At 40.3% G+C, this 27409-nt stretch overlaps 1 protein-coding gene across 1 annotated transcript in view; it reads left to right on the top strand.

Moving 5' to 3' along the window:
• The window catches only part of CEP63 (centrosomal protein 63), a 79707-nt gene extending 58769 nt beyond the window's left edge, over positions 1–20938 (top strand). Inside the window, exons 7-15 of the mRNA XM_052642347.1 lie at positions 1291–1524; positions 1781–1920; positions 5368–5505; positions 8781–8895; positions 10199–10396; positions 11713–11799; positions 17452–17657; positions 18417–18702; positions 20558–20938. Of these exons, the coding sequence (XP_052498307.1) occupies positions 1291–1524; positions 1781–1920; positions 5368–5505; positions 8781–8895; positions 10199–10396; positions 11713–11799; positions 17452–17657; positions 18417–18702; positions 20558–20716 (1563 nt within the window). The 3' untranslated portion in view covers positions 20717–20938. The remainder of the gene's footprint in view (positions 1–1290; positions 1525–1780; positions 1921–5367; positions 5506–8780; positions 8896–10198; positions 10397–11712; positions 11800–17451; positions 17658–18416; positions 18703–20557) is intronic.
• Positions 20939–27409: the final 6471 nt, after the last annotated feature.

Raw genomic sequence — 27409 nt, 5'->3', positions numbered from 1 at the left:
TACTTTATTTTTATTTCTAGCTTTATACAATTTGTTTTTAATTGGTGAAAATTGCTTTACAATGTTGCATCAGTTTCTGCCATACAACAGTGTGAATCAGTCATAATTTTATATATATCCCCTCCGTGTTGAGCCTTCCTCCCCTCCCCGCATCCCACCCCTCTAGGTCATCACAGAGCACCAGACTGGGCTCCCTGTATTATATAGCAGCTTTCCACTGACTGTCTGTTTTACACATGATAGTGTATGTATGTCAGTGGTACTTGCTCAATTCATCTCACTCTCACCTTCCCCCACTGTGTCAAGTTTGTTCTCTCCTAGTTTCATCAGTACCATTTTTCTGGATTCCATATATGTGTGTTAATATATAATACTTGTTTTTTTTTTTCTGACTTACTTCACTTTATATAAGAGGCTCTAGGTTCATCTACCTCACTACAACTGACTCAAATTTATTCCTTTTTATGACTGAATATATTCCATTGTACTACAACTTCTTTATCCATTCATTTGTTGATGGACATCTAGGTTCCTTCCATGTCCTGGCTATTGTAAATAGTGCTGTGATGAACATTGGGGTACATGTGTCATTTTGAATTGTGACTTTCTCAGGGTATATGCCCAGTAGTAGGATTACTGGGTCATATCATAGTTTGGGGGCTTCCCTAGTGGGTAAGTGATAAAGAATCTGCCTGCAATTCAGGAGATCACCTTCTACGCAAGGGACATGGGTTTGATCCCTGGATTGGGAATATCGCCTGTAGAAGAAAATGGCAACCCATTCTAATATTCTAGCCCCATGGGCTACAGTCCATGGGGTCGCAAGAACCAGACATGACTTAGTGACTAAACCATATGGTGGTTTTATTCCTAGCTTGTTGTGAATCTCCATACTGTAGTGGCAGTACCAGTTCACGTTCCCACCAGCAGTGCAGCAGGGTTCTGTTTTCTCTACATCCTCTCTAGCATTTATTGTTTGTAGTTTTTTTTGCTGATGACCATTCTGATTGGTATGAAGTGATACCTCATTGTAGTTTTGATTTTTATTTCTCTAATAATGAGTGATGTGAGCATCTTTTCATGTGTTGATTGGCCATCTGTATGTCTTCTTTGGAGAAATGTCTGCTTAAATATTTGTTCATTTTTTGACTGGACTGGTGAATGAATTATATATTTTTAATGATCTATTACTGTATGTTTTTATGGAGGTAAAATTCAGTTTCATTTTAGTCTTCCTTGTTCATTGATTGTTCTTTTACTTTTACCAATTGATAATTTGTGTATTTTTAGGCTCAGCTTGCCAATCGGAAACAAAAATTAGAGTCTGTGGAACTGTCCAGCCAGTCAGAAATTCAGCACCTGAGCAGTAAGCTGGAGCGGGCCAATGATACTATCTGTGCCAATGAGTTGGAAATAGAGCGCCTCACCATGAGAGTCAATGACTTGGTTGGAACCAATATGACTATTATGCAAGAGCAGCGGCAGAAAGAAGAAAAATTGAGGGAATCTGAAAAACTACTAGAGGTATATTTTTAAATTTTTATATACTATAACTGAGGAAATGTGTGTCTGTCTGTTTTAAGAGAAACTAATTAACCTACAACTAGGTTCCAAAATCTGCAGTTTCTTACCTACTCTCTAGCCAATGGATCAGATATTGATATTGGGCCTATTAATACTGTATCTGTTATATAATTTACAGTTTGACTCCTGGCTTCCTTTTCTCGTGAAATAGAAAAAGTGTAATAACATCTGACTTTTTTTCTGAGTATTTTTACAGGTTCTTCAAGAAGAAAAGAGAGGATTGAAGGCAGCTCTTCAGAATCAAGAAAATTTTATCCATGATGCAAGAATACAAAAGGAGAAGCTGCAAGCAAAATTAAAGGCAGCTGATACTCAACACACAGTAGAGACCATAAGGTATAACCTTAAATATTATTAGTCTTAGCCACAGGGTGGTTTGGCATTAAGCATGAGTACGTCAAGGCCTGTATATTGTCACCCTGCTTATTTAACTTATATGCAGAGTACATCATGAGAAATGCTGGACTGGAAGAGGCACAAGCTGGAATCAAGATTGCCGGGAGAAATATCAATAACCTCAGATATGCAGATGACACCACCCTTATGGCACAAAGTGAAGAGGAACTAAAAAGCCTCTTGATGAAAGGGAAAGAGGAGAGTGAAAAAGTTGGCTTAAAGCTCAACATTCAGAAAATGAAGATCATGGCATCCGGTCCCATCACTCCATGGGAAATAGATGGGGAAACAGTGTCAGACTTTATTTTGGGGGGCTCCAAAATCACTGCAGATGGTGACTGCAGCCATGAAATTAAAAGATGCTTACTGCTTGGGAGAAAAGTTATGACCAACCTAGATAACATATTCAAAAGTAGAGAGAGACATTACTTTGCTGACTAAGGTCCATCTAGTCAAGGCTATGGTTTTTCCAGTGGTCATGTATGGATATGAGAGTTGGACTGTGAAGAAGGCTGAGCGCTGAAGAGTTGATGCTTTTGAACTGTGGTGTTGGAGAAGACTGTTGAGAGTCCCTTGGACTGCAAGGATATCCAGCCAGTCCATTCTGAAGGAGATCAACCCTGGGATTTCTTTGGAAGGAATGATGCTAAAGCTGAAGCTCCAGTACTTTGGCCATCTCATGAGAAGAGTTGACTCATTGAAAAGACTCTGATGCTGGGAGGGATTGGGGGCAGGAGGAGAAGGGGACGACAGAGGATGAGATGGCTGGATGGCATCACGGACTCGATGGACGTGAATCTGAGTGAACTCTGGGAGTTGGTTGATGGACAGGGAGGCCTGATGTGCTGTGATTCATGGGGTCACAAAGAGTCAGACACGACTGAGCGACTGAACTGAACTGAACTTAATATTACATATTCATAATTTTGTGCTTGATCATATTATAGGTTTTCTTAGTTTTAATTTCTGAGTTAAATTTTTAGGGTATTAGATAATAATGTATGGTTATTTTTTTCTACCTTCAGTTTGGGTCCCCTAACCAAGAAATTCTGATGTTTAGAAAGTTAGAAACCCTTTTGTCAATCTGTATGGACTTCCCAGGTGGTGCAGTGGTAAAGAATCCACCTACCAATGCAAGAGACGTGGGTTCAATCCCCTGGGTTGGGAAGATCCTCAGAAGGAGGAAATGACAACCCACGCCATTATTCTTGCCAGGGTGATCCAGTGGACAGAGGAGCCTGGCAGGCTACAGTCCATGGGGTTGCAAAGAGTCAGACATGACTTAGCGACTCTTCTCTCTCTGTCTCCTGTTAATTTGTACCCTTGTTGAAACTCCAAACGTGAAAGGAATTATAGTCTTATGTCTCCTGGGAGGCTTACCTTCTCTGGTAAGATAAATCATGATTAGTAGCTGGTAAGGACATGTGCTTATCTTCTATGAGAACTCCAAAATTATGACTTGCTGCTGAACAACCATGAACAGAAGAATGTTGGCTCCCACCAAAAAGATACCCCACTTCCAAGGGCAAAGAAGAAGCCCTAGCAAGATGGTAGGAGGGGCACAATCACCTTTAGAATCAAACCCTATACCGGCCAGAGATGCTCGGAGGGCTCAAACAAACCTTGTGCCACTGGGACCCAGAGACCCCACAGAGACTGAGCCAGAACTGTGTTTGAGTGTCTCCTGCAGAGGTATGGGTCAGCAGTGGCCTGCCGCAGAGGCAAGGGCTCTGGGTGCAGTAGACCTGGGTATGGCATAAGCCCTCTTGAGGAGGTCACCATTAACCCCACCATAGAGCAGCCAGAACTTACACAGGACTGGGAAATGGACTCTTGGAGGGCCCAAACAGAACTTTGTGTATAGCAGGATCCAGGAGAAAGGAGCAGTGACCCCACAAGAGACTGACCCAGACTTGCTTGTGAGTGTCCAGGAGTCTCTGGCAGAGGCATGGGTCAGCAGTGGCCTGCTACAGGGTCAGAGGCACTGACTGCAGCAGTGTGTGCATGGAACCTTTTGAAGGAGGTCATCATTATCTTCATTACCTCCGCCATAGTTTGCCCTCAGGTCAAACAACAGGGAGGAAACATAGCCCCCCCCCCCCATCAACAGAAAATTGGATTAAAGATTTATTGAACATGGCCTCGCCCATCAGACCAAGACCCAGTTTCCCCCTCAGTCAGTCTCTTCCATCAGGAAGCTTCCATAAGCCTCTTATACATCAGAGGGCAGACAGATTGAAAACCACAATCACAGAAAACTAACCAAACTGATCACATGGACCACAGCCTCGTCTAACTCGATGAAACTATGAGCCATGCTGTGTAGGGCCACCCAAGATGGATGGGTCATGATGGAGAGTTCTAACAAAACATGTTCCACTGGAGAAGGGAATGGCAAACCACTTCAGTATTCTCACCTTGAGAACCCCATGAACAGTATGAAAAGGCAATCCCCAGGTCAGTAGGTGTCCAATATGCTACTGGAGATCAGTGGAGAGATAACTCCAGAAAGAACGAAGAGACGGAACCAAAGCAAAAACAGCACCCAGTTGTGGTTGTGGCTGGTGATGGAAGTAAAGTCTGATGCTGTAAAGAGCAATATTGCATAGCAACCTGGAATGTTAAGTCCATGAATCAAGGCAAATTTGAAGCGATCAAACAGGAGATGGCAAGAGTGAACATCAACATTTTAGGAATCAATGAACTAAAATAGACTGGAATGGGTCAATTTAACTCAGATGACCATTATATTTACTACTGTGGGCAGGAATCCCTTAGAAGAAATGGAGTAGCCATCATAGTCAACGAAAGAGTCTGAAATGCAGTACTTGGATGTAATCTCAAAGACAATAGAATGATCTCTGTTCGTTTCCAAGGCAAGCCATTCACTATCACAGTAATCCAAGTCTATGCCCCGACCAGTAATGCTGAAGAAGCTGAACGGTTCTGTGAAGACCTACAAGACCTTCTAGAAGTAACACTCAAAGATGTCCTTTTCATTATAGGGCACTGGAATGCAAAAGTAGGAAGTCAAGAAACCCCTGGGGTAACAGACAAATTTGGCCTTGGAGTACAAACAGCAGGTCAGAGGCTAACAGTTTTGTCAAGAGAATGCAAACACCCTCTTCCAACAACACAAGAGAAGACTCTACACATGGACGTCACCAGATGTTCAGTATCGAAATCAGATTGATTATATTCTTTGCAGCCAAAGATGAAGAAGCTCTGTACAGTCAGCTAACTTTTTTTTTTTGGTAAACCAGGAAACAGACTAAAGAATTCTGAAGAGTTTCATTACTAAAGAGTTGGGAAAATATGAACTGCCTCTGTGTTGTTTTTGTTTGCAAAGATGCAGGCCTTTAACAGTCCTTCTGTGTCTTCCCTTAGATCACTGGAGGAACCTCTGGCGGAAAGGAGGTATGCCTCTCAAGGGCAGGGGGACTTGCAGAACGTGCTCTGCCAACTGGATTTTACCCACACTAGTGAAGAGCTTCTGCAGGCAGAGGTGACGCGTCTGGAAGGCAGGTAGATAATTACATGCATTTCAGCAATGTTCAAATTGTTAGAAACTATTTCAATCGTTGTATTGATAAAGTAAGCGAATATAACAAATGAAAACATGTGTTTTCCTCCAGTTTTCACAAATTGGCCTAACTTCTGATTTCATTGAGATTAAAGGAGAACTTTGATTTCAATTAAAGTAGAACTTCCTCATCTTTTTACCACCAAACAAATCTTTGACCACAAACCAGTCAGCCTGCACCTGTCTGCGCCCTTAATCTGTTAAGAGTGGATGAATCAATGGATGACATGTCTGTGCTTCTAAGATTCCACTTATGTATAGTTTCTACAGTTTTTTCTTTTCTTTTTTACATTGTCAATTCTTAATATCTGCTAAATCATTTCCCCTGGTATAAAATATGTTTTAATATTCCTCATCTTGGGAAAAAGATGAAAACCCTCCTTTAATCCTACATCCCTATCAAGTTACTTCCATATAGCTCTGCTCTTCTTCAAAACCCAATTCTTCAAGAAGTGTCTGCATTAACTCTCTGTATGTCTTCACATTTGTCCCATGCAGAAGGCCTTCAGTTAGACTGACTTTCCCTCTACCAGCTACCTCACTGTAGCTTCTCTTGGGGAGGTCTCACTGGACATGTGGTGCTCCTTCCTTCTGTTCTGAAATGCTGTTGATATGTCCTTGTGTGTTGATTGAATCCTTATGTATGCTGTACTATGCCCAGATCACTTGTATTGCAATACAGTGAACTTTTTTTTTGGTCATACTGCAGAACTTTTTGATTGGGAGCAGTGTGATATTTTATTTTAAACATAAATCACAGTCATTTGTACGCTAATGTTTTCTGCATGTAGTAGATAAAAATATATAAACTGTTAGCCTGGAGGGAAACAAACAACCAAAAAATTTCCATTTTGCCTTTTTAAGTAACAAACTTTTATCCCTACTCTAACTTATGTATCTTTTATTTCTGTTTTTGGAAACCACTAAGTATTTTCTTTGCATAGTAAATAGACATGCATCCACAGAGTTTTTGCTTTCTTTCTCACCTTGAAATACTTAAGATATTCTTAACTCTCATTACTGAAGTATATTTGCACACTGTAGATTGAATAAAATAAAGTTTAGCATTCTTTTGATGGGCTTCCCTGGTGGCTCAGACAGTAAAGAATCCGCCTGCAGTGCGGCAGACCTGGGTTCAATCCCTGGGTTGGGAAGATCCCCTGGAGGAGGGCTTGGCAACCCACTCAGGTATTCTTGGCTAGAGAATCCCGATAGACAGAGGAGCCTGGTGGGCTACAATCCATGGGGTCGCAAAGAGCTGGACGCAGCACATTCTTATTGACATGGCTTCCCTAGTGGCTCCGCAGGTAAAGAATCTATTTGTACCAGTGAAGAAGACACAGTTAAATCCTTGAGTTGGGAAGATGCCCTGGAGAAGGTATGGGAACCCACTCTAGAATTCTTGCCTGGGAAATCCCACAGACAGAGGAGCCTGGTGGGGATCCATGGGATCACAAAAGAGGTGGACACGACTTAGTGGCTAAACAATAATGACAAATTGTTATTGATATTAGAGCTAATATTTATATTTTTTATCATAGATTTTCCATTGATTAAGTTTTTAGTGGTCTTTTACATGTTTTGCTATGCTTTCAGCAGACTCTGAAGACTTGTGTCTTGCTTCTGACACACTGCCCACTTGGAACACCTTATTCTCTTTAGGCCTCAATTTTCCCATCTTTAGATAGGACAAGATTATTTCTGATTTTTCTTCTCTCTCTACCTCAGTGTTTTATTTGACATATTATAGCCATGTACTAAGTACCACATAATAAGCATTCTAGGATTTTTAGAAATAAGGTTGGAATAAATGGATACAAATACCCCTGTTCAGTAATAAAACTGAATGACTTTAAACATTATTTTTATATAGCAAAAGACAGGTAGAAAAAGGAACCCTTTTAGACAGCTTATTTGTATTGTTCAGTTTGAACAGAATACTCCCTGAAACAGGAACTGGAGGAATGTACATGATTGTTTTGTGTTATTGTATTGCCAAGGTGATATTTTGAACGATAGCTTATCTGGTAAATTGACTGTGTGGGGGAACAGTCTAACAGTTATTAAGCCTTTATTGAACAGTCTGGAACCGAATGATGAAGGGCCCTAGAGTATGGTGGACAAGGTTAAAGGGAGGTGAGAAGTTAAAGATATTATTTTAATTATAGAATTTGTAGTTTGAGAGACAGAATATGTACATTAAAAGACCTAAGAGCAATTTAAAGTGAAAGTTCTAGAAAGTGTCTACATTCAAACTCTAACAATTGAAAGTAGACTGTTTTTAAGATGATTTAGGAGAAGTCAATGGCACCCCACTCCAGTACTCTTGCCTGGAAAATCCCATGGACGGAGGAGCTTGGAAGGCTGCAGTCCATAGGGTCGCTGAGGGTCAGACATGACTGAGCAACTTCTTTCATGCATTGGAGAAGGAAATGGCAACCCACTCCAGTGTTCTTGCCTGGAGAATCCCAGGGACAGGGGAGCCTGGTGGGCTGCCGTCTCTGGGGTCACACAGAGTCAGACATGACCGAAGTAACTTAGCAGCAGCAGCAGGGGAATGAGAGTCTGGGTGGCTCCATCCAGGTAAATGCTGATTCGATTCTTGAAAGGATGTTGACTGTGCATTGTCAGGTGGTAGGGGGAGGTGCTGTGTGGCCAAGCGGGTGGTATGTGAAAAGGAAAGAAGTCAGGCTTAGCACATGGCACAAGGCAGACTGTAAAGCCTAGCACTTTAGGAGCAAAACGACTTTATAGTGGGTATGAGCTGTGAGATAAGAGAGGTATGGTGTCCCTGAGGTTCTTATATCTGATGAGGGATAAATAAAGGTGACAGGTTGGAAACTCATGATTATTTTGGCAGCTGTGTGTAGGATGGGATTGTAATTAAGCGTGGTGAAGACTGACATTATGATGGCAGTTCGTGTATGACTAGAGAGAAAAAATTGCCTGAGTTGCTATAACATTTAGAATTTTGTAACCAGTAGTATTTTAAGCAGATAGAAGGTATATAGGTGAACACAGAAGTCAAAAGTATCTCCCCAGAAGTGTGGATTGGATTTTGCTGACTCCACTGATATGGAAATTGGAAATGAGTTTTATTTTGGGGTGCAAAGTGATGTTTATTTCTTGGACATTAAGAGGGTAGTTAGATAACTCAACTTGTGGGATTCAGGGTTTTGTTTTGTTTTAATTATGTGACCTTATTTTTGTCATAAAGCTTAGAATCTGTGAGTGCAACATGTAAACAGCTGAGCCAAGAGCTAATGGAAAAATATGGAGAGCTGAAGAAGATGGAAGTGCACAACAATGAGTACAGGGCTGAGATCAAGAAGGTGAGAGATGCAAACCCCGCTGTGTTTGTAGACTGAGCAGTGGGTTGGGAGGTTATAGTACTGAATTTTAATGAGAGAAAAATCTCATCCAGAGGCCATGTGATGCTCATGAGTAGAGCACCTATAAGGTGCTTAGGAGAATATCTTTCTGTGTCATCCTCAGGGATGCCGTTTAAGTATTTTCAAGATAATTGAAGCCTGCTCCCTTTGAACTCTACAACTTTTTTTTAAATATGTCTTGATGAAAAATTTTCTAAAAGATAACACACCTTCTTGCTTGCATGAACACATGAACATATTAATTGAGATAGCATTTAGTATTTTCTTACTGACGGAAGGTGGTGATGGACGTGTATTCTCTTCTGTACTGTGGGTAGTTATATCCTCATTGGTATTTGAAATTTGTGGAATTTGTCTCTGTTTTAGTGGGCCCTAGCTGTCCTATTTGTTGAGTCAGTTTTGTTTTTTTTTATTATTACTTCTTTGAGATTACTTCTAGCTCCTTTCTTTTTCTCTTTCTGTTATCTTCTGTGGACCAGGAAACCATATATGCAAAATTTTTAGATTTGCAACCAGAAAGAGTGAAGGTAACAAATGTCCTCTAAACAATGTGTGTTCGACACAGTCAAAGGCTTTGGCATAGTCAGTAAAGCAGAAATAGATGTTTTTCTGGAACTCTCTTGCTTTTTCCGTGATCCAGAGGATGTTGGCAATTTGATCTCTGGTTGCTCTGCCTTTTCTAAAACCAGCTTGAACATCAGGGAGTTCACGGTTCACGTATTGCTGAAGCCTGGCTTGGAGAATTTTGAGCATTACTTCACTAGCATGTGAGATGACTGCAATTGTGCGGTAGTTTGAGCATTCTTTGGCATTGCCTTTCTTTGGAATTGGAATGAAAACTGACCTTTTCCAGCCCTGTGGCCACTGCTGAGTTTTCCAAACTTGCTGGCATATTGAGTGCAGCACTTTCACAGCATCATCTTTCAGGATTTGAAACAGCTCACACGACTGAATGACTGAACTGAACTGAACTGAAACAATGTGTGCTTCAGCTCTTTGATGCTGGTTCTCAGCATTTGAGTCAGCCATTTCTCACTGTTTGGAGATCTAATAAATAATTGTGGGCATAACTACCTGACCTTCAGTACAGATATGCAGCTTGGTAAATTGCTAATTTTTTGCAGATTTAATTAGGGAAAAATTTATGACTTGAGGCAAGGTAAAAATTACTCTATTATAAATATTATATTTTTCTATCTAACATGTCTTCTCTCAATTTGTAATGCTTTCTGTTTTTTTGCAGTTGAAAGAACAGATTTTACAGGCTGAACAGAGTTACAGTTCTGTACTAGAAGGAATGAAGATGGAGATCTCCCAGCTAACTCGAGAGTTACATCAGCGAGATATCACCATTGCTTCCACCAAAAGTTCTTCCTCTGACATGGAAAAGCGACTCAGAGCAGAGATACAGAAGGCGGAAGAAAAAGCAGTCGAGCATAAGGTGAAACTTGAACAAAAATTTTCTTTATTTGAAGTTTGTTTTTGAAGGTTCAATTTATTAAAGGTATAATTTCCATAGTGTTTAATTCAGTAAATTTTTATCAACCCTCTTCTTTAGGCTGGTTAACAAGCAGTCTAGTGAAGATTGGCAGGAGTTAAGAGTAGTTCAGACAAGTGAAAAGACTATTTCTATGGTGAGTGGTGACGGTTACCCTGTTCACTGTGGCAGGTGGGACAGGTGGTAAGGGATGAAATGGGAAAGCAGGGATTAGTTCCCGAAGGGCCTGCCTGCCCTGTGCAGGAGTTTTCATGTTATCTTGGGGTCTGTAGAGAATGGGTTAAACAGGAGTAAAAAGTTTCTGTGGTTGCATGGAGAATAAGCAAGGAGGCAGAGGGACCACTCAGATGCTGTCACAGCAGTGAGATGGTGGCCTGAGCACTGCGCAGGGGAGACCCAGGGAAATGGATGCATTCTGGAGATACTTGCTTGGTAAGATTGACTAGACTTTGTATTTGACTGGACAGGGAGAGTGAGTTAGAGTTAGGGAAGAATGTCACTAGGATTCCGGCTTGGGCAACTGATTAGAGAGAGTGGTGCTCTTTAATGAAATATAGAAAAGATAAGGAGCAGGTTTGGGGAGGATAATGAATTTGTATGAAAGGGACAAAAAAATGGGGAAGCTGGCAGATGGGACACTGGTTTGAGATAAAAGCTGGACTTTCATATGGAAATATCTAATAGTTCCACAGAAGGCCTGGAGTGCAAGATTAAAATCAAGGTAAGACATTTAGCCATGGAAGTCTTTACATGAAGCTGGCATTTGAAACCCCAAGAGACTTAGATATTGTAAGGAGAAGGCATAGAGTGTGAAGAGGAGAGACTTGAACCCAACTTAGGAAACTACTAGGGTAAAAAAGTGCCAGAATGATGCTAAAAAGGAAAGAGACAATAAGGAAGAAAACCAGATAGTTTTCACAAAAGAAGCAGGAAGCCAAGGAAGGCAGGAACCTTCAAGTAGGAATAAGCTACTACCCTTGAAAGGAGTACAGACTACAAGATGCTGGAGGCAGAGGCCAGGAAGAGGAGTGCCAGGGCGTCACCAGTGCCTGGATTGATCTGTTCAGAATAATACTCTTAATTGCATGCGTACAAATTCATATTGAAACACCTCTTCAAAAAATGTTTTAGAAAGTATTTGTATATATGAATGAAGAATGTAACTTCACCTAATGAAAACTATATATAGAAAAAATTTTTAAGATGCATTTGATTTATTCATTACACTTATTTAGTTTTTTCTACTTTTCCCTTCTCAGGAGATGTTGGGTCAGCTGGAATCACTGAAGTTAGAAAATCGTCATCTTTCTGAAATGGTGATGAAATTGGAATTGGGTTTACATGAGGTACATATATAGAAACTTGCTTTTCTGCTATACAAGCCTCTTGTATAGCTTTTCTGCTGTACAAGAAATTACTTTGTAAATACTGATATTGTAAAGAGAAAGCTAAGATCAAACTATGATGTGATCCTTCTGCAAAAACTTTCTCAGAAAGAAGTCAAGACAGTGATAGGAGTGAGCAAAATATCACTCTTCACTCCAGCAACTGGAAGATTTTAAAAAATACTATGTGTGATAAAAATACATGTAAAATAGAGAGAATATATATAAAGGGTTTAGCATAATGTCTGGCATTTAGTAGGTATATAATAAATATTTAATGCTGTTATTATTACTGTAATGACTATTTGCACAGTCTTTTCATTATAAAGTATGTCATCTTTTAAGTATTTTTGTTTTAAATATATATCTACAAGGTAAAAGTGTTAAGTGAAAGGTTTAGTTGCTCGGTTGTATCTGACTCTGCGACCCCATGGACTATAGCCCTCCAGGCTCCTCTGTCCATGGGATTCTCCAGGCAAAAATACTGGAATGGGTAGCCATTCCCTTCTCCAGGGGATCTTCCCAACTCAGAGATCAAACCCGTATCTCCTGCATTGCAGGCAGATTCTTTACCATCTGAGCCACTAGAGAAAATACACTTCATTTAATCAAATATTCTAGAATCTTTTATGCTCTAAGTATTTAGTAAATGGTGTAATAGATACAAGGATGAATGATTCTTGTCTTTACAAGACTGAGGGTAATCCAGTAGGGAGGATAAGAAATGTAAGCAAGCGTCTATGAAACCAGAGAACAGGATTAGCTAACAGAGAGTTACCAACTGTGTGGGTGCTCTTTTAACTATTTTGTTATAAAATTGTTAGTTTTGCAAAATGACCCATCCGTTTCTTACCCCTCTTTTCTTGATATGGGTCAAATGCCCAGAGATTTTAGAAATTCTTCTTTTCTGTTTTTCTGGAGAGTCTATACCTCTGAAAATTCATGGTTATACAATGGCCCTGTTGGCTCCTAAGTAGTTTTAGTTTCACTCTCAAGGATTGTGGAGGCTGGGGTGTAAGAACATGCAAAACACTACATGAATACTTTATTTCAGCTAAAGGAAAATACAGGGAACCATTTTTATAATCTTTTGAGAGGGTGAGACTCCCTTAGCATCTTGAAACCACAAAGAATTTTACAACATAAAGAATTCTACAACATAAAAATATAAAATTTTTGGACTACAAAAGGCCCCATTTAAAAGACTGATAGACTAGAGGAAAACAATCTGTTAACAGACAAAAGGTTAATATAAAATATTAATATATAAGGCCTTATAAAGATAATACAGTCATTGGGATCTAGTAGGAAAATAGGTTCAGTTCAGTACAGTTCAGTCACTCAGTCGTGTCCGACTCTTTGAGACCCCATGGACTGCAGCAGGCCAGGCTTCCCTGTCTATTACCAATTCCCAGAGCTTGCTCAAACTAATGTGCATCGAGTCTGTGATGCCATCCAACCATCTCATCCTCTGTCATCCCTTTCTCTTCCTGCCTTCCATCTTTCCCAGCATCAGGGTCTTTTCAAGTGAGTCAGTTCTTCGCATCAGGTGGCCAAAGTATCGGAGCTTCAGCTTCAGCATCAATCCTGCCAGTGAATATTCAGGAGTGATTTCCTTTAGGGTTGACTGGTTGGATCTCCTTGCAGTCCAAGGGACTCTCAAGAGTCTTCTCCAGCACCACAGTTCAAAAGCATCAGTTCTTCGGCACTCAGCTTTCTTTATAGTCCAATTCTCACATCCATACACAGCTATTGGAAATACCGTAGCTTAGACTACATGGACTTTTGTCAGCAAAGTAATGTCTCTGCTTTTTAATATACTATTTAGGCTGGTCATAGCTTTTCTCCCAAGGAGCAAGTGTATTTTAATTTCATGGCTGCGGTCACCATCTGCAGTGATTTTGGAGCCCAAAAAATAAAATCTCTCACTGTTTCCATTGTTTCCCCATCTCTTTGCCATGAAGTGATGGGACCGGATGCCATGATCTTAGTTTTTTGAATGTTGAATTTTAAGCCTGCATATCTGAGGTTATTGATATTTCTCCCAGCAATCTTGATTCCACCTTGTGCTTCATCCAGCCCAGCATTTCTCATGATGTACTCTGCATGTAAGTTAAATAAGCAGGGTGACAATATGTAGCCTTGACATACTCCTTTCCCAATTTGGAACCAGTTTGTTGTTCCATGTCCAGTTCTAACTGTTGCTTCTTGACCTGCATACAGATTTCTCAGGGGACAGGTAAGGTGATCTGGTATTCCCATCTCTTGAAGAATTTTCCACAGTTTGTTGTGATCTACATAGTCCATAAATAGATCATCATAGAAGTAATGCAGAAATTCGGCAAGAAGAAAAGCAGTTACATCCCTTTAATAGTCAAAAGAAATAAATATTCTTTGGTTTATTGACATGACAATGATTTTTTAAAAACTGATATAACCAGTGTTGGCAGGGATATAGAGCAACAGGCTCTTTAGTGCTCTGTTAATGAGAAAGTAAATTGACACAGCTATTCTGGAGGGCAGTTTAGCAATGTCCATTAAACCGAATGTAAATACATGCAGTCTATAAAGTCCTGAGTCATGTGCATTTCTGATTTTGGTTGTCGTTGCTGAATTGTTCTCCTTTTGTCATCAGTTTGCATTCCCAAAGAACCCATCCCGGGGAAGCAAATGCATGAAAACGGTCATTTCAGTGTTGTTTGCAGTATCCAAAATTTTTTAAAAATGTAAATGTTAGTCTGTAGAGGGATGGTTTCTTGATTTTCTTTACTAGGAAAATGTTATGCCGTCATTTATGTGGCAGATGAACATATGCTCCCTCGCCAAATGCCTCTAAAACTAAAGTGAAAGGACTTTGTTTTTTAAAGCAAACCAACAAGGATGGAAAAAGTAGGAGAGGAGACAACAGCTAAATATTTTGTAAGGGGGAAGGTGGATGGAAGGAAGGAAAGAAGGAAGGAAGGATGCATAGACGGAAGGAAGGAAAACAACTTTATACACCTTGATAAGCAATACTAAGCTAGTGGTGGAGAAAACCAAGAACCTGGTTTGCACCACAGAGTCTTCAAAAGGCTCAGGATTTCAGTTCAGTTCAGTTGTGGCTGATTCTGTGCGATCCCATGCACTGCAGCATACCAGTCTTCCCTGTCCATCACCAATTCCCAGAGCTTGCTCAAAGTCATGTCCATCGAGTCGGTGATGCCATCCAACCATCTCATCCTCTGTTGTCCCTTTCTCCTCTTGCCTTCAATCTTTCCCAGCATCTTTCCCAGGGTCTTTTCCAGTGAGTCAGTTCTTCACATCAGGTGGTCAAAGTATTGGAGCTTCAGCTTCAGCAGCAGTCCTTCCAGTGAATATTCAGGACTGATTTCCTTTAGGGTTGACTGATTGAATCTCCTTGCAGTCCAGGGGACTCTCAAGAGTCTCCAGCACCACAGTTCAAAAGCATCATTTCTTTGGTGCTCAGCTTTCTTTATGGTCCAGCTCTCACATCTGTGCATGACTTCTGGAAAAACCATAGCTTTGACTAGATGAACCTTTGTTGGCAAAATAATGTCTCTGCTTTTTGATATGCTGTCTTGGTTGGTCATAACTATTCTTTCAAAAGTCTTTTAATTTCATGGCTGCAGTCACCATCTGCAGTGATTTTGGAGCCCAAGAAAATAAAGTCTGTCACTGCTCAGGATTTGGAAATAGCTGATTGAGACTTCCATCTTATGTAATGTTCATATTTAAGAGTTGGGAACTCTCAGAGGTGCTTAACCCAGACTATGGCCAGAGATTCTGTTCAGCTCAATTTCTCCTGAAACCTCTTAACAGTGGTAGTGATGTCCATTCTTCACACAGCCAGGTGTGTGCTTCCTATGCACTTTTTATATTACTTTTCACATTCATTTGTTTGTAATTGTTATTAATAAAATAGTAAATTCGAGAAAAATTTAAATGATGCCTGCCTGGAAAAAGCAAACATTATCTTCTTCTAAAAGATATCTTTAATGATATCAGATATCAAACTCTGGCTGTTGAGGATCGTGTCAGCAGTTTAGACTTCCTCTGATTTTGAAGTTACAGTATAAACATGATGTATGTATTAAGAACAATTATTAGAAAGTTCCATTTTGCATTTACCTTCCTAGGAAGGTGATATTACTTTTACAAATGAATAATTTTGGCTAAATAACTCTTAATAAAAGTATCTAATTAGCTTTGTAATGAGAGCAATAGCTCTGATAAATTATTTACCACAGTGAAAATAAAAGTCTCCAGTAGTTCATAGTTTTAACTCCTATGTCCTGCATTTTTTTTTTTTTTGAGATTTTACCTGTCAACAACTTGCTGAAAGATTTTATAACTTATTGTCACTACTAGTACAGATAGTTAAATGGTTGTATCTTAAGCTTTATTTTTTTGTTAGGTAAATTGTGTTTGTCAAACTACTTGACCAACTTATTTTCAAAAAATTCTTTATAGAAAAGGGTAAGCTAAACATCATATTAAATTCCAAAGATGATAACCATAATTTTTCAGAATGCTAATGAAACTATTTTGTCATTAGGAAAAAATGGTCCAGCCTTCTGTTTGTTTAGGTACTGTATTACTAGGAAACATCTAGAATTGAAGAGCAGTAAAATCTGTAATTACAGAATTCAAACCATATCAGAGTAGTAATTTGTACCTTATCCTTGTTGAATACTGACTTATGTCAAAATCAATCTCACATACCAGAATAGGTACAACATTATGTAAAAGTTTTTAAGACCAGAGAGTTATTTATTTAAAAGTTGTCCATGCCAGTCAGAATTCCTTTTCAGAACCTTATATACAGATTTCTTTATTTGAAATAGGTCTCTTGATTTTCTTCCACAGGTATTGTGGGGCTATTCAACCTCCTGTCTCCCTCTTTTCTTTCTTTTTTTTTTTAAGTTAAACTATAGTAGTATAATTGCATAGTTACAATATTATATCAAAGTGTACAACATAGTTATTCAATATTTTTATAGGTTATACTGTTTAAAGTTATTGTAAAATAATGGCTATATTGTCTGCTGTGGAATATATCCTTGTAGCTTATTTATTTTATACATAGTAGTTCGTGCCTCTTAATTCCCTTCCCCTGTCTAGCCGCACCCCCCTTCCCTCTCCCCATTGGTAAGCATTCGGTGTCTGTGAGTCTGTTTCTGTTTTGTATTATCCATTTGTTTTATTTTTTGGTTTCCACATATAAGTGATAACATATAGTCTTTGTATTTCTCTGTCTGATTTATTTCACTAAGCTCAACTTTTCTCTTTTCTTAAAAAAGAATTCATGGTTACTATTTTCTTTCTTTTTGTCTGTATTTGATTTTCATTTGTAGCTTTCTTCCATCCTAGTTCCAGCCTTCCTCCAGCTCCTTGGATATTCCTTCACACATCAGGGAAGCCCATTGTGCTCCTACCCCATTTACTGTAAGAAACACATCCTTTTTTTTTTTAAGGTGCCAAAACCAGATCTATACTTTTTACTAAGTAAAACCATAGATTAACTAGTCACAGCTAAAAGTAATTTTCCACCAGAAGTATCACAGATCACAAGTATTCTTTTACAAATTAAGTGCCTCTGTTCTTTTTTGTTAGGCAAAAGAGATTTCACTAGCAGACCTCCAGGAAAATTATATTGAGGCATTAAATAAATTAGTATCTGAAAATCAACAACTACAAAAAGATTTGATGGATACCAAAGGTCAGCTGGAGATTTCTACTCAGATATGCAAAAAAAACCGGGACAGGATCTTTAAACCAACACACAGCAGAGTACCTGAGTTCAAGAATACAGAGTTCAAGTAAATTTTCTTCATAGTTTATTTAAAATATGTATCTTTATTATGTAATGCTCATTTCTTTGAGAATAATTTCCAATTTATAGAAATTAAATCCTTATCAAAGGACCGTATGTTTAATTCTGAAGTACAGTATGTACAAGTAAAGCTGTTAGGTTAAAAAGTACAGGGGGTTATATATTACTTTCAAGTAAACTTCTAGATGTAGGTGAGAATAACAGCCTAATTCCCCTGAGTTTTGTCATGCTGCTTCCCACCTTTCTAGCTTCACTTGTCCCATAAGAAGTGGAAGTTAGCTTTTTATAAAAAGCTTCTTTTGTATTTTTGGTGAACTAATAATAGATTGTTACCTAAAACATCAGCATTCAATGAAGAACCACCCGACTTCAGCTCTTACATGTTTTCCTACCAGGAACCTTTGCTGACACCCTCTCTGCCACTCCCACCTCACCCCCAGATGAAGATAAGGGACTTCTCTCTGCACAGTACTTCCCTCTCTCCTACCACCAACCCCACTAGGGCACTTAGATAGCTTAAGTGTCTTCCTTGCTGTTGTGTAAGTCTGTGGGGGCAGGGACGTGGTCATGGGGATTGGGTATTTGGGGCCAGGGTGATGAATGGGCTTCTGAAATTTTGTAAGTTATAGCCTTCTCCTTAGTCTGGTTCTGTATTTTTATTGAACTTCCAACAATAAGTCTGTTTCTTTAAAGGAGGAAAATTGCTACAATGTTTATCTGCTTTATTTTCTAATCTGCTATCCAGTTCAGCCCATGGCCAGCACAGGCATGATGGGATGAAGGCTGAGCCCTACAAAGCAGGTCTTCATTCTCCGCAAGGACAAGCGTCGGATAGCATAGAGCCTGTGTCCCTGTCCAGGGGCTTCAGCCCCCCGAGCCATCAGATCAGCTCTTGCTGCTCCACTGTCTCCCTGCCATCTAACTTTCTGTGCAAAACTAACTCTCTGCCTTCAGTGCTAGATACAAATGAAGCCAACTTTTCTGACACTATCTCTGAGAGTATAAATGACCCAGAAGACTTTACATCTTTGGTATGGAAACTTTCTGATCTTACTAGTTTATTAAGTGTGTGTAGTTTGATTTTTTTTAAATTTTAAGGCAGAGGATTTTTTTTTTCTTTTTGTCTCCTTACTGGTTCTTTCTCTTAAGTACCCTTTGTTATTCTCATGTATTTCTGTCCTAAGATTTTGCTTGTGAAGACTTCAGCCACAAGTACTTTTCAAAATGTGTCTTATTAAATATAAGTTATAGGGACTCATTTATTTTTAGCCAAAATTGAAAATTCCCTTCCTGCCTTTTTTCAGAGAGGGTCACCTTTGTATTGGAAATGATTGGTTCAAAGAATATCTCTGCCTGCCAAGATAGTCCTGGGGCGTAGACAGTGGTGAAGGAGAAAAGGAATGGCTGGAAAGGGAAAGAGTGGGTCAAGGCAGAGGAAGTAATGGCAGCTGATGTGTCTGTTATAGACCATAGACTGGGCCGCCCCACGGGGCCCTGGTGGCAGACGCTGCCCTTCGACAGGGCTGGCCCCTTGTTCCTGCAGATGTGAGGACTCCTCTCCACCCTTGTTTTTGCCTTTTGTGCTGAAGCACTCACATCTGGCCATTCATTCTCATCGCCGTAATGGTCCTGTATCTGTGAAAGTTCAGTATTTTTGACTTTTTAATGTGCCAACAAGTCCATAGGAGTTCTCTTTTAGTTGTTGAAATAAATGTGCTATATATGTAATTCTGAAATCCAAAAAAGACCTGATGACTAACTTTCTTTTTAAGTTTGGCACTAAGACCTGACCTGGCCTGAACCGATATGATGTGATAAAATGTTGATTGATCCCACTGAACATTTTATGTCAGAAAAACCAATGTGTTTGATGATGGGATGTTACCTCAGACTCATCATAGGTCCTGTATTCTATATTTGTGAATTCATCTACTTGCTAAACTATTAGTTACCTGTAAACAGAACTCATAAGCACTTCCACAGTTATTCTTGAACATGGCAGAGCTGGACAAAATGTATCACTGGACTTGCACGTTTACAGCTAAGGTCAGCCAAGGTGGTACGTTACCCTCTTGTTTCAGCTCTTGTGCTGAGAGGCCCAGAAGATAGAGTCACTCAGGGGCAGTACAGTGCACGAAGCTCAGATGCTGGGCTTGAACAGGGTTTGAACCCCAACTTTGGCACCCATTAATGGGGTGGCCTCAGGAAAGTCACTAAACACTGTGAACCTTGTTTTTTTGTGAAATAAAGCAAACAGAATCTACCTGGTGAGTTATTTTTAGGAGTTGGGATTATAATCTTTTTGAAGTTTGTGTGTATGTGTTTGTGTTTCCCATAAGAGCAGTGTTTCAATATTCATTAATTCAGTGTTTGAGATGATGTTATAGAAAATAACTACTGCAGATAAGGATCAACTGAATATGGTACATCTAAATTCTGAAACCAGTGATCTCAGACAAGGGGCTGTAGACTCAAATTTTGGAGGAAAGAAAATATTGATTTTTAACTGGTATCTAATTTATTACCGGTAGATTTTCTATGCTTTAAAAAGTAACATTCAGATTTTTATAAGTGAGTTTGAAATAAACAGGCAGTAAGTATATCTCTTCTAGTGTATAGAAGGCTCTGAAAGTCTTTAAACGAGTAACTAATATATTTATATGACACTTCACACTTACATAACTGTGTCAGAAAGGAAGAGATCTGTGTTAATTTTTGTGGAACTTTTTTTTAAAAAAAAACTATTATTATCATTAGGATAAAGACAATATCTTGTCAGAGGAAAACATTCCCCTTTTGATATTGGTAGTTAGAAAATATCATGAATACTGTGTCTTAGAAATATACTGTTCAACTTACATATGTCAAAATTTGTTTCTCTTCTAGTGTCCCTTGCCTCTGTCTCCTCTTGGTTCAATAGCCACAAGATTTTTGGAAGAGGAAGAGCTGAGGTCTCATCACATTCTAGAGCGCCTAGATGCCCACATCGAAGAACTAAAGCGAGAAAGTGAAAAGACAGTGAAACAATTCACAGTCCTAAAGTAGCCTCTTAAAAATCACAGACTTGGAAATAAAAATAAACTCTGAAGAGTTACTGTCATCATGAAGCAGCAGCTCTTTGAAAACCTGAACATACGACTATATAGAAGCCACAAAAATGAGATGTACTAAAGCTGCCGTGAGGAATCTGAGAAGCTGATACTTAGCTCTAAGGTGTTTTCTCTGCACTGTCTTGTTTAAAGGACTTTTTCCAGCAATAACATGTAAATAAACCACTTTGCTAGACTTTTTTCTCACATTAATATTTATTATCATAAAGTAGTACTTTCTCTTGCTGACTTAAATGTAATAGCTGTAGACTAATTAAAGATTTTATGATACATGTTGGAAATAAAGTAACTGTAGGAACTTCCTTTGGGAGCAGTGTCTGTAGTGGAAGCATGGATCACAGAGTGATCCAGATTTTGCTGGGTTTTGTACTGGTTTTGCTTCTCATTAGCCAGTTGGGCTGGTAATGTGCAAGGCTAGGCAGAATTATGTGAAGGGGCTGGAGAAGTTTGACAGGAAGCCCTCTCCTATTCAAAAGACAGATGTGGGAAAGAGGTGGGCGCAGGGCCTGGGACTGGGCTAGCGTGGGAACCTGGGGACACTCAGTAGATATCTCGGCATCTGCATTTCTGAGGAGAGGTTTGAAGGGGAGACAAAGATGTCAAGGTGCAGAGGCATTTGAAGCTGTGGAAATCTGGAGGAGGAGGGCAAGGAGAGAGAAGAGCAGAACCTGGGGCCCGAAGGACACCAGCACATGAGCATTGTGTGGTTAGATCCAGCAGAGGAGCTAGAATGTGCAACCAGAGACCAGAAGGCGAGGTGGAGGGCTCTTTCACCCAAGATGGGGCTCCTATGATCCAGCCCTCTCTGTGGATCTTTCCTATCAGCAAGCAAACATCCTGTTGTTTCTCCTTTCTTTAAAGCAAAACAAAACCTCAGTTCCGCATCCTCCCTACTGCTCCACACACTTGTCCTCTTCACACAGATGTCTCTGGCGAGAATTGTCTGCAGTGACTGTTGCCACTGTCATCTTTTTTAATTTATTTTTAATTGGAGGATAATGGCTTCAAAATGTTGTGTTGGTTTCTGTCATACAACAGAGTGAGTCAACCATAAGTCTACCTGTGTCCCCTCCCTCTTGAACCTTTCTCCCATCCCCCACCTCATCCCACCCCTCTAGGCTGTTGCAGAGTACAGAGCTGAGCTCCCTGTGTTACACAGCAACTTCCCATTAGCCGCCTGTTTTATACGTGGTAATGCATATGTTTCAGTGCTACTCTCTCAATTCATCCTACCCTCTCCTCCCCCAAACTGTGTCCTCAAGTGCATTCTCTTCATCTGTGTCTCTGTTCCTGTCCTGCAAAAGGATTCATCAGCACCATTTTTCTAGTTCCATATATATGTGTTAATATACTATATTTGTTTTTCTCTTTCTGACTGACTTCACTCTGTATAGCAGGCTATAGATTCATCTACCTCACTGCAGCTAACTCAAATGCGTTCCTTTTTGTGGCTGTGTAATGTTCCATTGTTTATATGTACCACAACTTCTTTATCCATTCATCTGTCAGTGGACACCTAGGTTGGCTCCTTATCCTACCTAGCTATTGTAAATAGTGCTGCAATGAACACTGGGGTACCTGTATTTTTCAGTTATGGTTTCCTCAGGGTATATGCCCAGGTAGTGGGATTGCTGGGTCATATGGTAGTTTGGGCTTCCCAGGTGGTGCTAGTTGTAAAGAACCTGCCTGCCAATGCAGGAGATATAAGAGATGTGGGTTTGATTCCTGGGTAAGGAAGATCCCCTGGAGGCGACCATGGCAACCCACTCCTGTACTCTTGCCCAGAGAATCCCCATGGACAGAGGAGCCTGGCAGGTGACAGTCCATAGGGTTGCAGAGTTGGACACGACTGAAGTGACTTTGCACGCATACATGCATGGTAGTTTTATTCCTAGTTTTTAAAGGAATCTCCATACTGTTCTCCATAGTAGCTGTATCAGTTTGCATTCCCACCAACAGTGCAAGAGTGTTCCTTTTCTCCACACCCTCTGCAGCATTTATTGTTTGTAGACATTTTTGATGATGGCCACTCTGACCAGTGTGAGGTGATAACTTCACTGTGGTTTTGATTTGCGTTTCTCTAGTAATGAGTGCTGTTGGTCATCTTTTCATGTATTTGTTAGCCGTCTGTATGTCTTCTGTGGAGAAATGTCTGTTTGGGTCTTCTGCCCATTTTTTCATGGGTTGTTTATTTTTTCTGTTATTGAGCTGCATGAGCTGCTTATAGATTTTAGAGATTAATGCTTTGTCAGTTGTTTTCATTTGCAATTATTTTCTCCCATTCTGAGGGTTGTTGTTTTCATCTTGTTTATAGTTTCCTTTGCTGTGCAAAAGCTTTTAAGTTTAATTAGGACCCACTTGTTTATTTTTGTTTTTATTTCTATTACTCTAGGTCAAAAAGGATATTGCTGTGATTTATGTCAAAGAGTGTTCTGCCCATGTTTTCCTCTAAGAGTTTTATAGTTTCTGGCCTTACATTTAGGTCTTTAATCCATTTTGAGTTTATTTTTGTATATGGTATTAGGAAGTGTTCTGTTATTGTTGTTCAGAGACTTTAAGTCGTGTCCGGCTTTTTGTGACCCCATAGACTACAGCATGCCAGGCTTCCCTGTCTTTAACTATCTCCCAGAATTTGCTCAGATTCGTGTCCATTGAGTCAGTGATGCCGTCCAACGATCTTATCCTCTGTTTTTCCCTTCTCTTTCTGTCCTCAGTCTTTCCCATCATTGGCATTTCTTCCAATGAGTTGACTCTTCGCATCAGGTTGCCAGGGTATTGGAGCTTCAGCATCAGTGCTTCCAATGAATATTCAGGGTTGATTTCCTTTAGGGTTGACTGGTTTGATCTCTTTGCTGTCCAAGGGACTCCCAAGAGTTCTCCAGCACAACAATTCAAAAGCATCAATTCTTCAGTGCTCAGCCTTCTTTATGGTCCAGTTCTCACCTCCATATAGCTTTGACTATATGGACGTTTGTCAGCAAAGTGATGTTTCTGCTTTTTAATACACTGTCTAGGTTTGCATAGCTTTTCTTCCAGGGAGCAAGCATCTCTTAATTTCATGACTGCGTCATCATCTACAGTGGTTTTGGAGCCCAAGAAAATAAAGTTTGTCACTGTTTCCACTGTTTCCCCATCTATTCACCATGAAGTGATGGGACTGGATGCCATGAACTTCGTTGTTTGAATGTTGAGTTTTAAGCCAGCTTTTTCACTCCTCTTTGACTCTCATCAGGAAGCTCATTAGTTCCTCTTTACCTTCTGCCACTAGAGTGGTACCATCTGTGTATCTGAGGTTGTTGATATTTCTCCTGGAAATTTTGATTCCAGCTTGTGCTTCATCCAACCTGGCATTTCACATGATGTACTCTGCATATCAGTTAAATAAGCAGGGTGACAATATACAGCCTTGATGTACTCCTTTCCCAGTTTGGAACCAGTCCATTGTTCCATGTCTGATTCTAACTTCTTGACCTGCATATAGGTTTCTCAGGAGGCAGATAAGGTGATCTGTTAGTCCCATCTCGTGAAGAATTTTCCACAGTTTGTTGTAATCCAGACATCTAAGGCTTTAGCATAGTCAGTGAAGCAAAAGTAGATGTTTTTCTGGAATTCCCTTGGTTTTTCTATGATCCAACAGATGTTGGCAATTTGATCTCTGGTTCCTCTGCCTTTTCTAAATCCAGCTTGTACATCTGGAAGTTCTCGATTCATGTACTGTTGAAGCCTCACTTGAAGAATTTTGAACACAACTTTACTAGCATGTTAAATGAGCGCATCTAATTTCATTCTTTTGCATGTAGCTGTCCAGTTTTCCCAGCACCACTTATTGAAGAGGCTATCTTTTCTCCATTGTATTTTCTTGCTTCCTTTGTCAAAGGTAATAGATGTGTCCCATTATTTTCTTAACTTAATCCTCTCTAACCCCACCTGCCTCCCCGCCATGAAACTGCTCTCCTGGCCTGGAGGTCGCCAGTGACTTTGTCAGTTCTGAGCATCATTTCACACGCTTGGTCTCCCCCTCACCGTCTCTTGGTTTCCCTGACCTGACACTCCTACTCATTCCGTCTGATTCTACTCTTCTGAATTTTCCTCTGCTAAAGGACCCCGCTAGGACTTCGATGTGAGTTTTCTCACTCAACATGCTCTTTCCCTAGACTATTGCATTCAGCTTTTAAGCTTTTAATTCTGTCTGTAGGCCAGTGACCTCTTTGACCTCTCCTCAGAGCTCCTGCCTTAGCATATCTCCACTTGAATGTCTGATTAGAACCTTAGGCTGAAGATTTCCGAGAGCTCTTGAATCTCCCTGTTGCTTAGATTCCATGTCAGGGTGGCGTCATGTGTGCCAGTTGCTAGGAGTTATTCCTTCATTCCTTCCTTACCCACACCTCCGAATCCAAGCCTTTGGGAGGTCCTGTCAGTTCTGCCTGCTGTCTCAGACCCAACCATTTCTCTCCTCATGCCTGACCCCCAGTCTCTCACCTAGATTCCAGCAGTAGCCTCGTAATTGCTATTACTCCTATTCCTGACTCAATAATTCATTCTCCGTAATGCCTCCTAAGTTATCCTTTAGAAATGTGAATTAAACAGTGTCCCTGCTACCTCCCTTCCAATCCTGCAAAGGCCCCGTATTCCACCGTTTAAATGTGAGTTGCTTGTCATCTCCCATAAGACCCGCAACGTTCCATGCCCACCTCCATCACCCACTCTATCACTGTCCTTCCCTGTGCTCCAGCCTCCCTGGCCTCCTTTCTGTTCTTGAGTGCTGCCAGCCTTAGCCTGTGCAGGTCGTTGCACTTGCTGTTTACCAGGAGTCCCATTCTTTCACCCATGATAGGTGCTTTCTCCACATCCTCCCTGACTGCCGTCTCCAAAATCCACTTCTCCCAGTTTCTCTTGCTCCCTGCCCAGAGTTATTGCTTTCATAGTACTTAGCACTCTGCAATCCTTTTGTCACTTGATTTGCGTTTTTATTGTCACTTCTGCCTTTAGAATTAAGCTCCTTGAGGGGAAGGACTTTGCTGTCTGATGGGGCCCTCACCTCTCCACACAAGCCCAGCACTTGGAGCTACTCAAGTAGTTCAGAAACCAGGGAATACATGTCTTTCTTGAGATGCCACACTTTTTTTCCTTTGTACATGGTGCCAACCCTTCAGCCAGCCTCTCTTCCCACATAACTCCCGCCCCATGCCCCAGTACCTTGCTTGGCAAAGCTTTCCCACACACATCCCGGGGAAGGGGCCTCCTTGTTTCTCACGGTGCTCTGTATGTGCATCTCTCCAAGCTCAAACCGCCCTGTGTTTCCTCTTCAATTTCTGTGTCTCCCACTGAACTGAAACCTCAAAAGCAGGGGCCGTCCTCAGTCCGCAGGTTGCCTAACATAGTACATACTAAGCAAGTACTAGGTGGATGAAAATCACCACCATTCTAGGTTTCATTGTAAAATGAATCGTACTTCAGGGGGTTGAGTCGATTTACTGAAAAGATATTTCTGAAAGGGCTTTGTAGACTCTGAAAATACTGTACCAATATGGACTATTATGAGGGGATCCTGAGTCTTAAGCTTGTCCCAAGCTTATGGAATGTTCATACAACCTGTTGACTAGGAGAAACGATGGCAGACTGTAGTTGCTGGAAATAAGGAGTCATGAGGTGCTATGTATTTTCTTAAATTTATACAGTACTGTGTTATTTTAAGTTGAAATCATTAACTGATTGAGTTTGTCAGAACATTTAATTGTAATTTAATCTCTTAACTTTATTCTTCAAAAAGATATGCCAAATATTAAAATGTGTCAAAATTAAATTTGAGTTAGTTTCTTCATATACATTTTATAAAACCTCCCAGTGAGTGGGGTGCCCGAATTAGCTGAAAAGATAAGGGTGTTGTCGTCTGGTTGTGGGTTTTCAGATGACATTTTCTTGGGTGAGTTATTCTTCTTGGCCTGGATCCTAGTGAAGTTGTGTCTGGATTTCTATGCAGATTTTAGCTGAAGAAGACAAAGATGAATTCCCACTATGGGTTGGACATGACCTTTCCATGGAGTCTCTTTTGATTTCAACAAGTCTAGGAGGCAGTGGGTGTCGTTGTCCCCATGTGCCAGGAAGGATTTAAGTGGCTTGGCTTTCTAACAGCGCCTGGGGGTAGAGAGTGTGGCCTCTGCAGGCACACAACCCTGTTCTGAATCCTTGCTCTGCCACTTACTAGCCCCATGACCTTGAGCAAATTAATAACCTCTCAAAGGCCTTAGTTTTCTTATCTGTAAAGTGGGGGAGATAAAAATCATATCTACCTCATAGTGTTTGTGAAGCACTTAGAACAGTGCCTGATCCAGTAAAAATTATGGAAGTATCTTGTTGAATAGAAACAATACATGCTCTGTATTTCGATTATGTCGGTTTAGCTGCAAAAAAGTCTGTCTTCCTTTTCATACACAGACGTGTGACACCAGGCAAACTATAGGTGATGGTAGTCTGTTTGCAAAATGCCCTTGAGACCAAAACCTAAAAGTTACAGGTAAGAAAAATAACTACAGAAGCAGCTCTGTCATTGAGAACATACACTGAGTAAACAGTTGTCATGCACAGCACTTCATGAAGTGCACGACATAAGGTGCAGAATGGCAAGGTT

The sequence above is a fragment of the Budorcas taxicolor genome, chromosome 1 (genome assembly GCF_023091745.1).
Source record: "Budorcas taxicolor isolate Tak-1 chromosome 1, Takin1.1, whole genome shotgun sequence".
Taxonomy (NCBI): domain Eukaryota; kingdom Metazoa; phylum Chordata; class Mammalia; order Artiodactyla; family Bovidae; genus Budorcas; species Budorcas taxicolor.
This window is presented reverse-complemented; position numbering and strand designations above follow the sequence as displayed.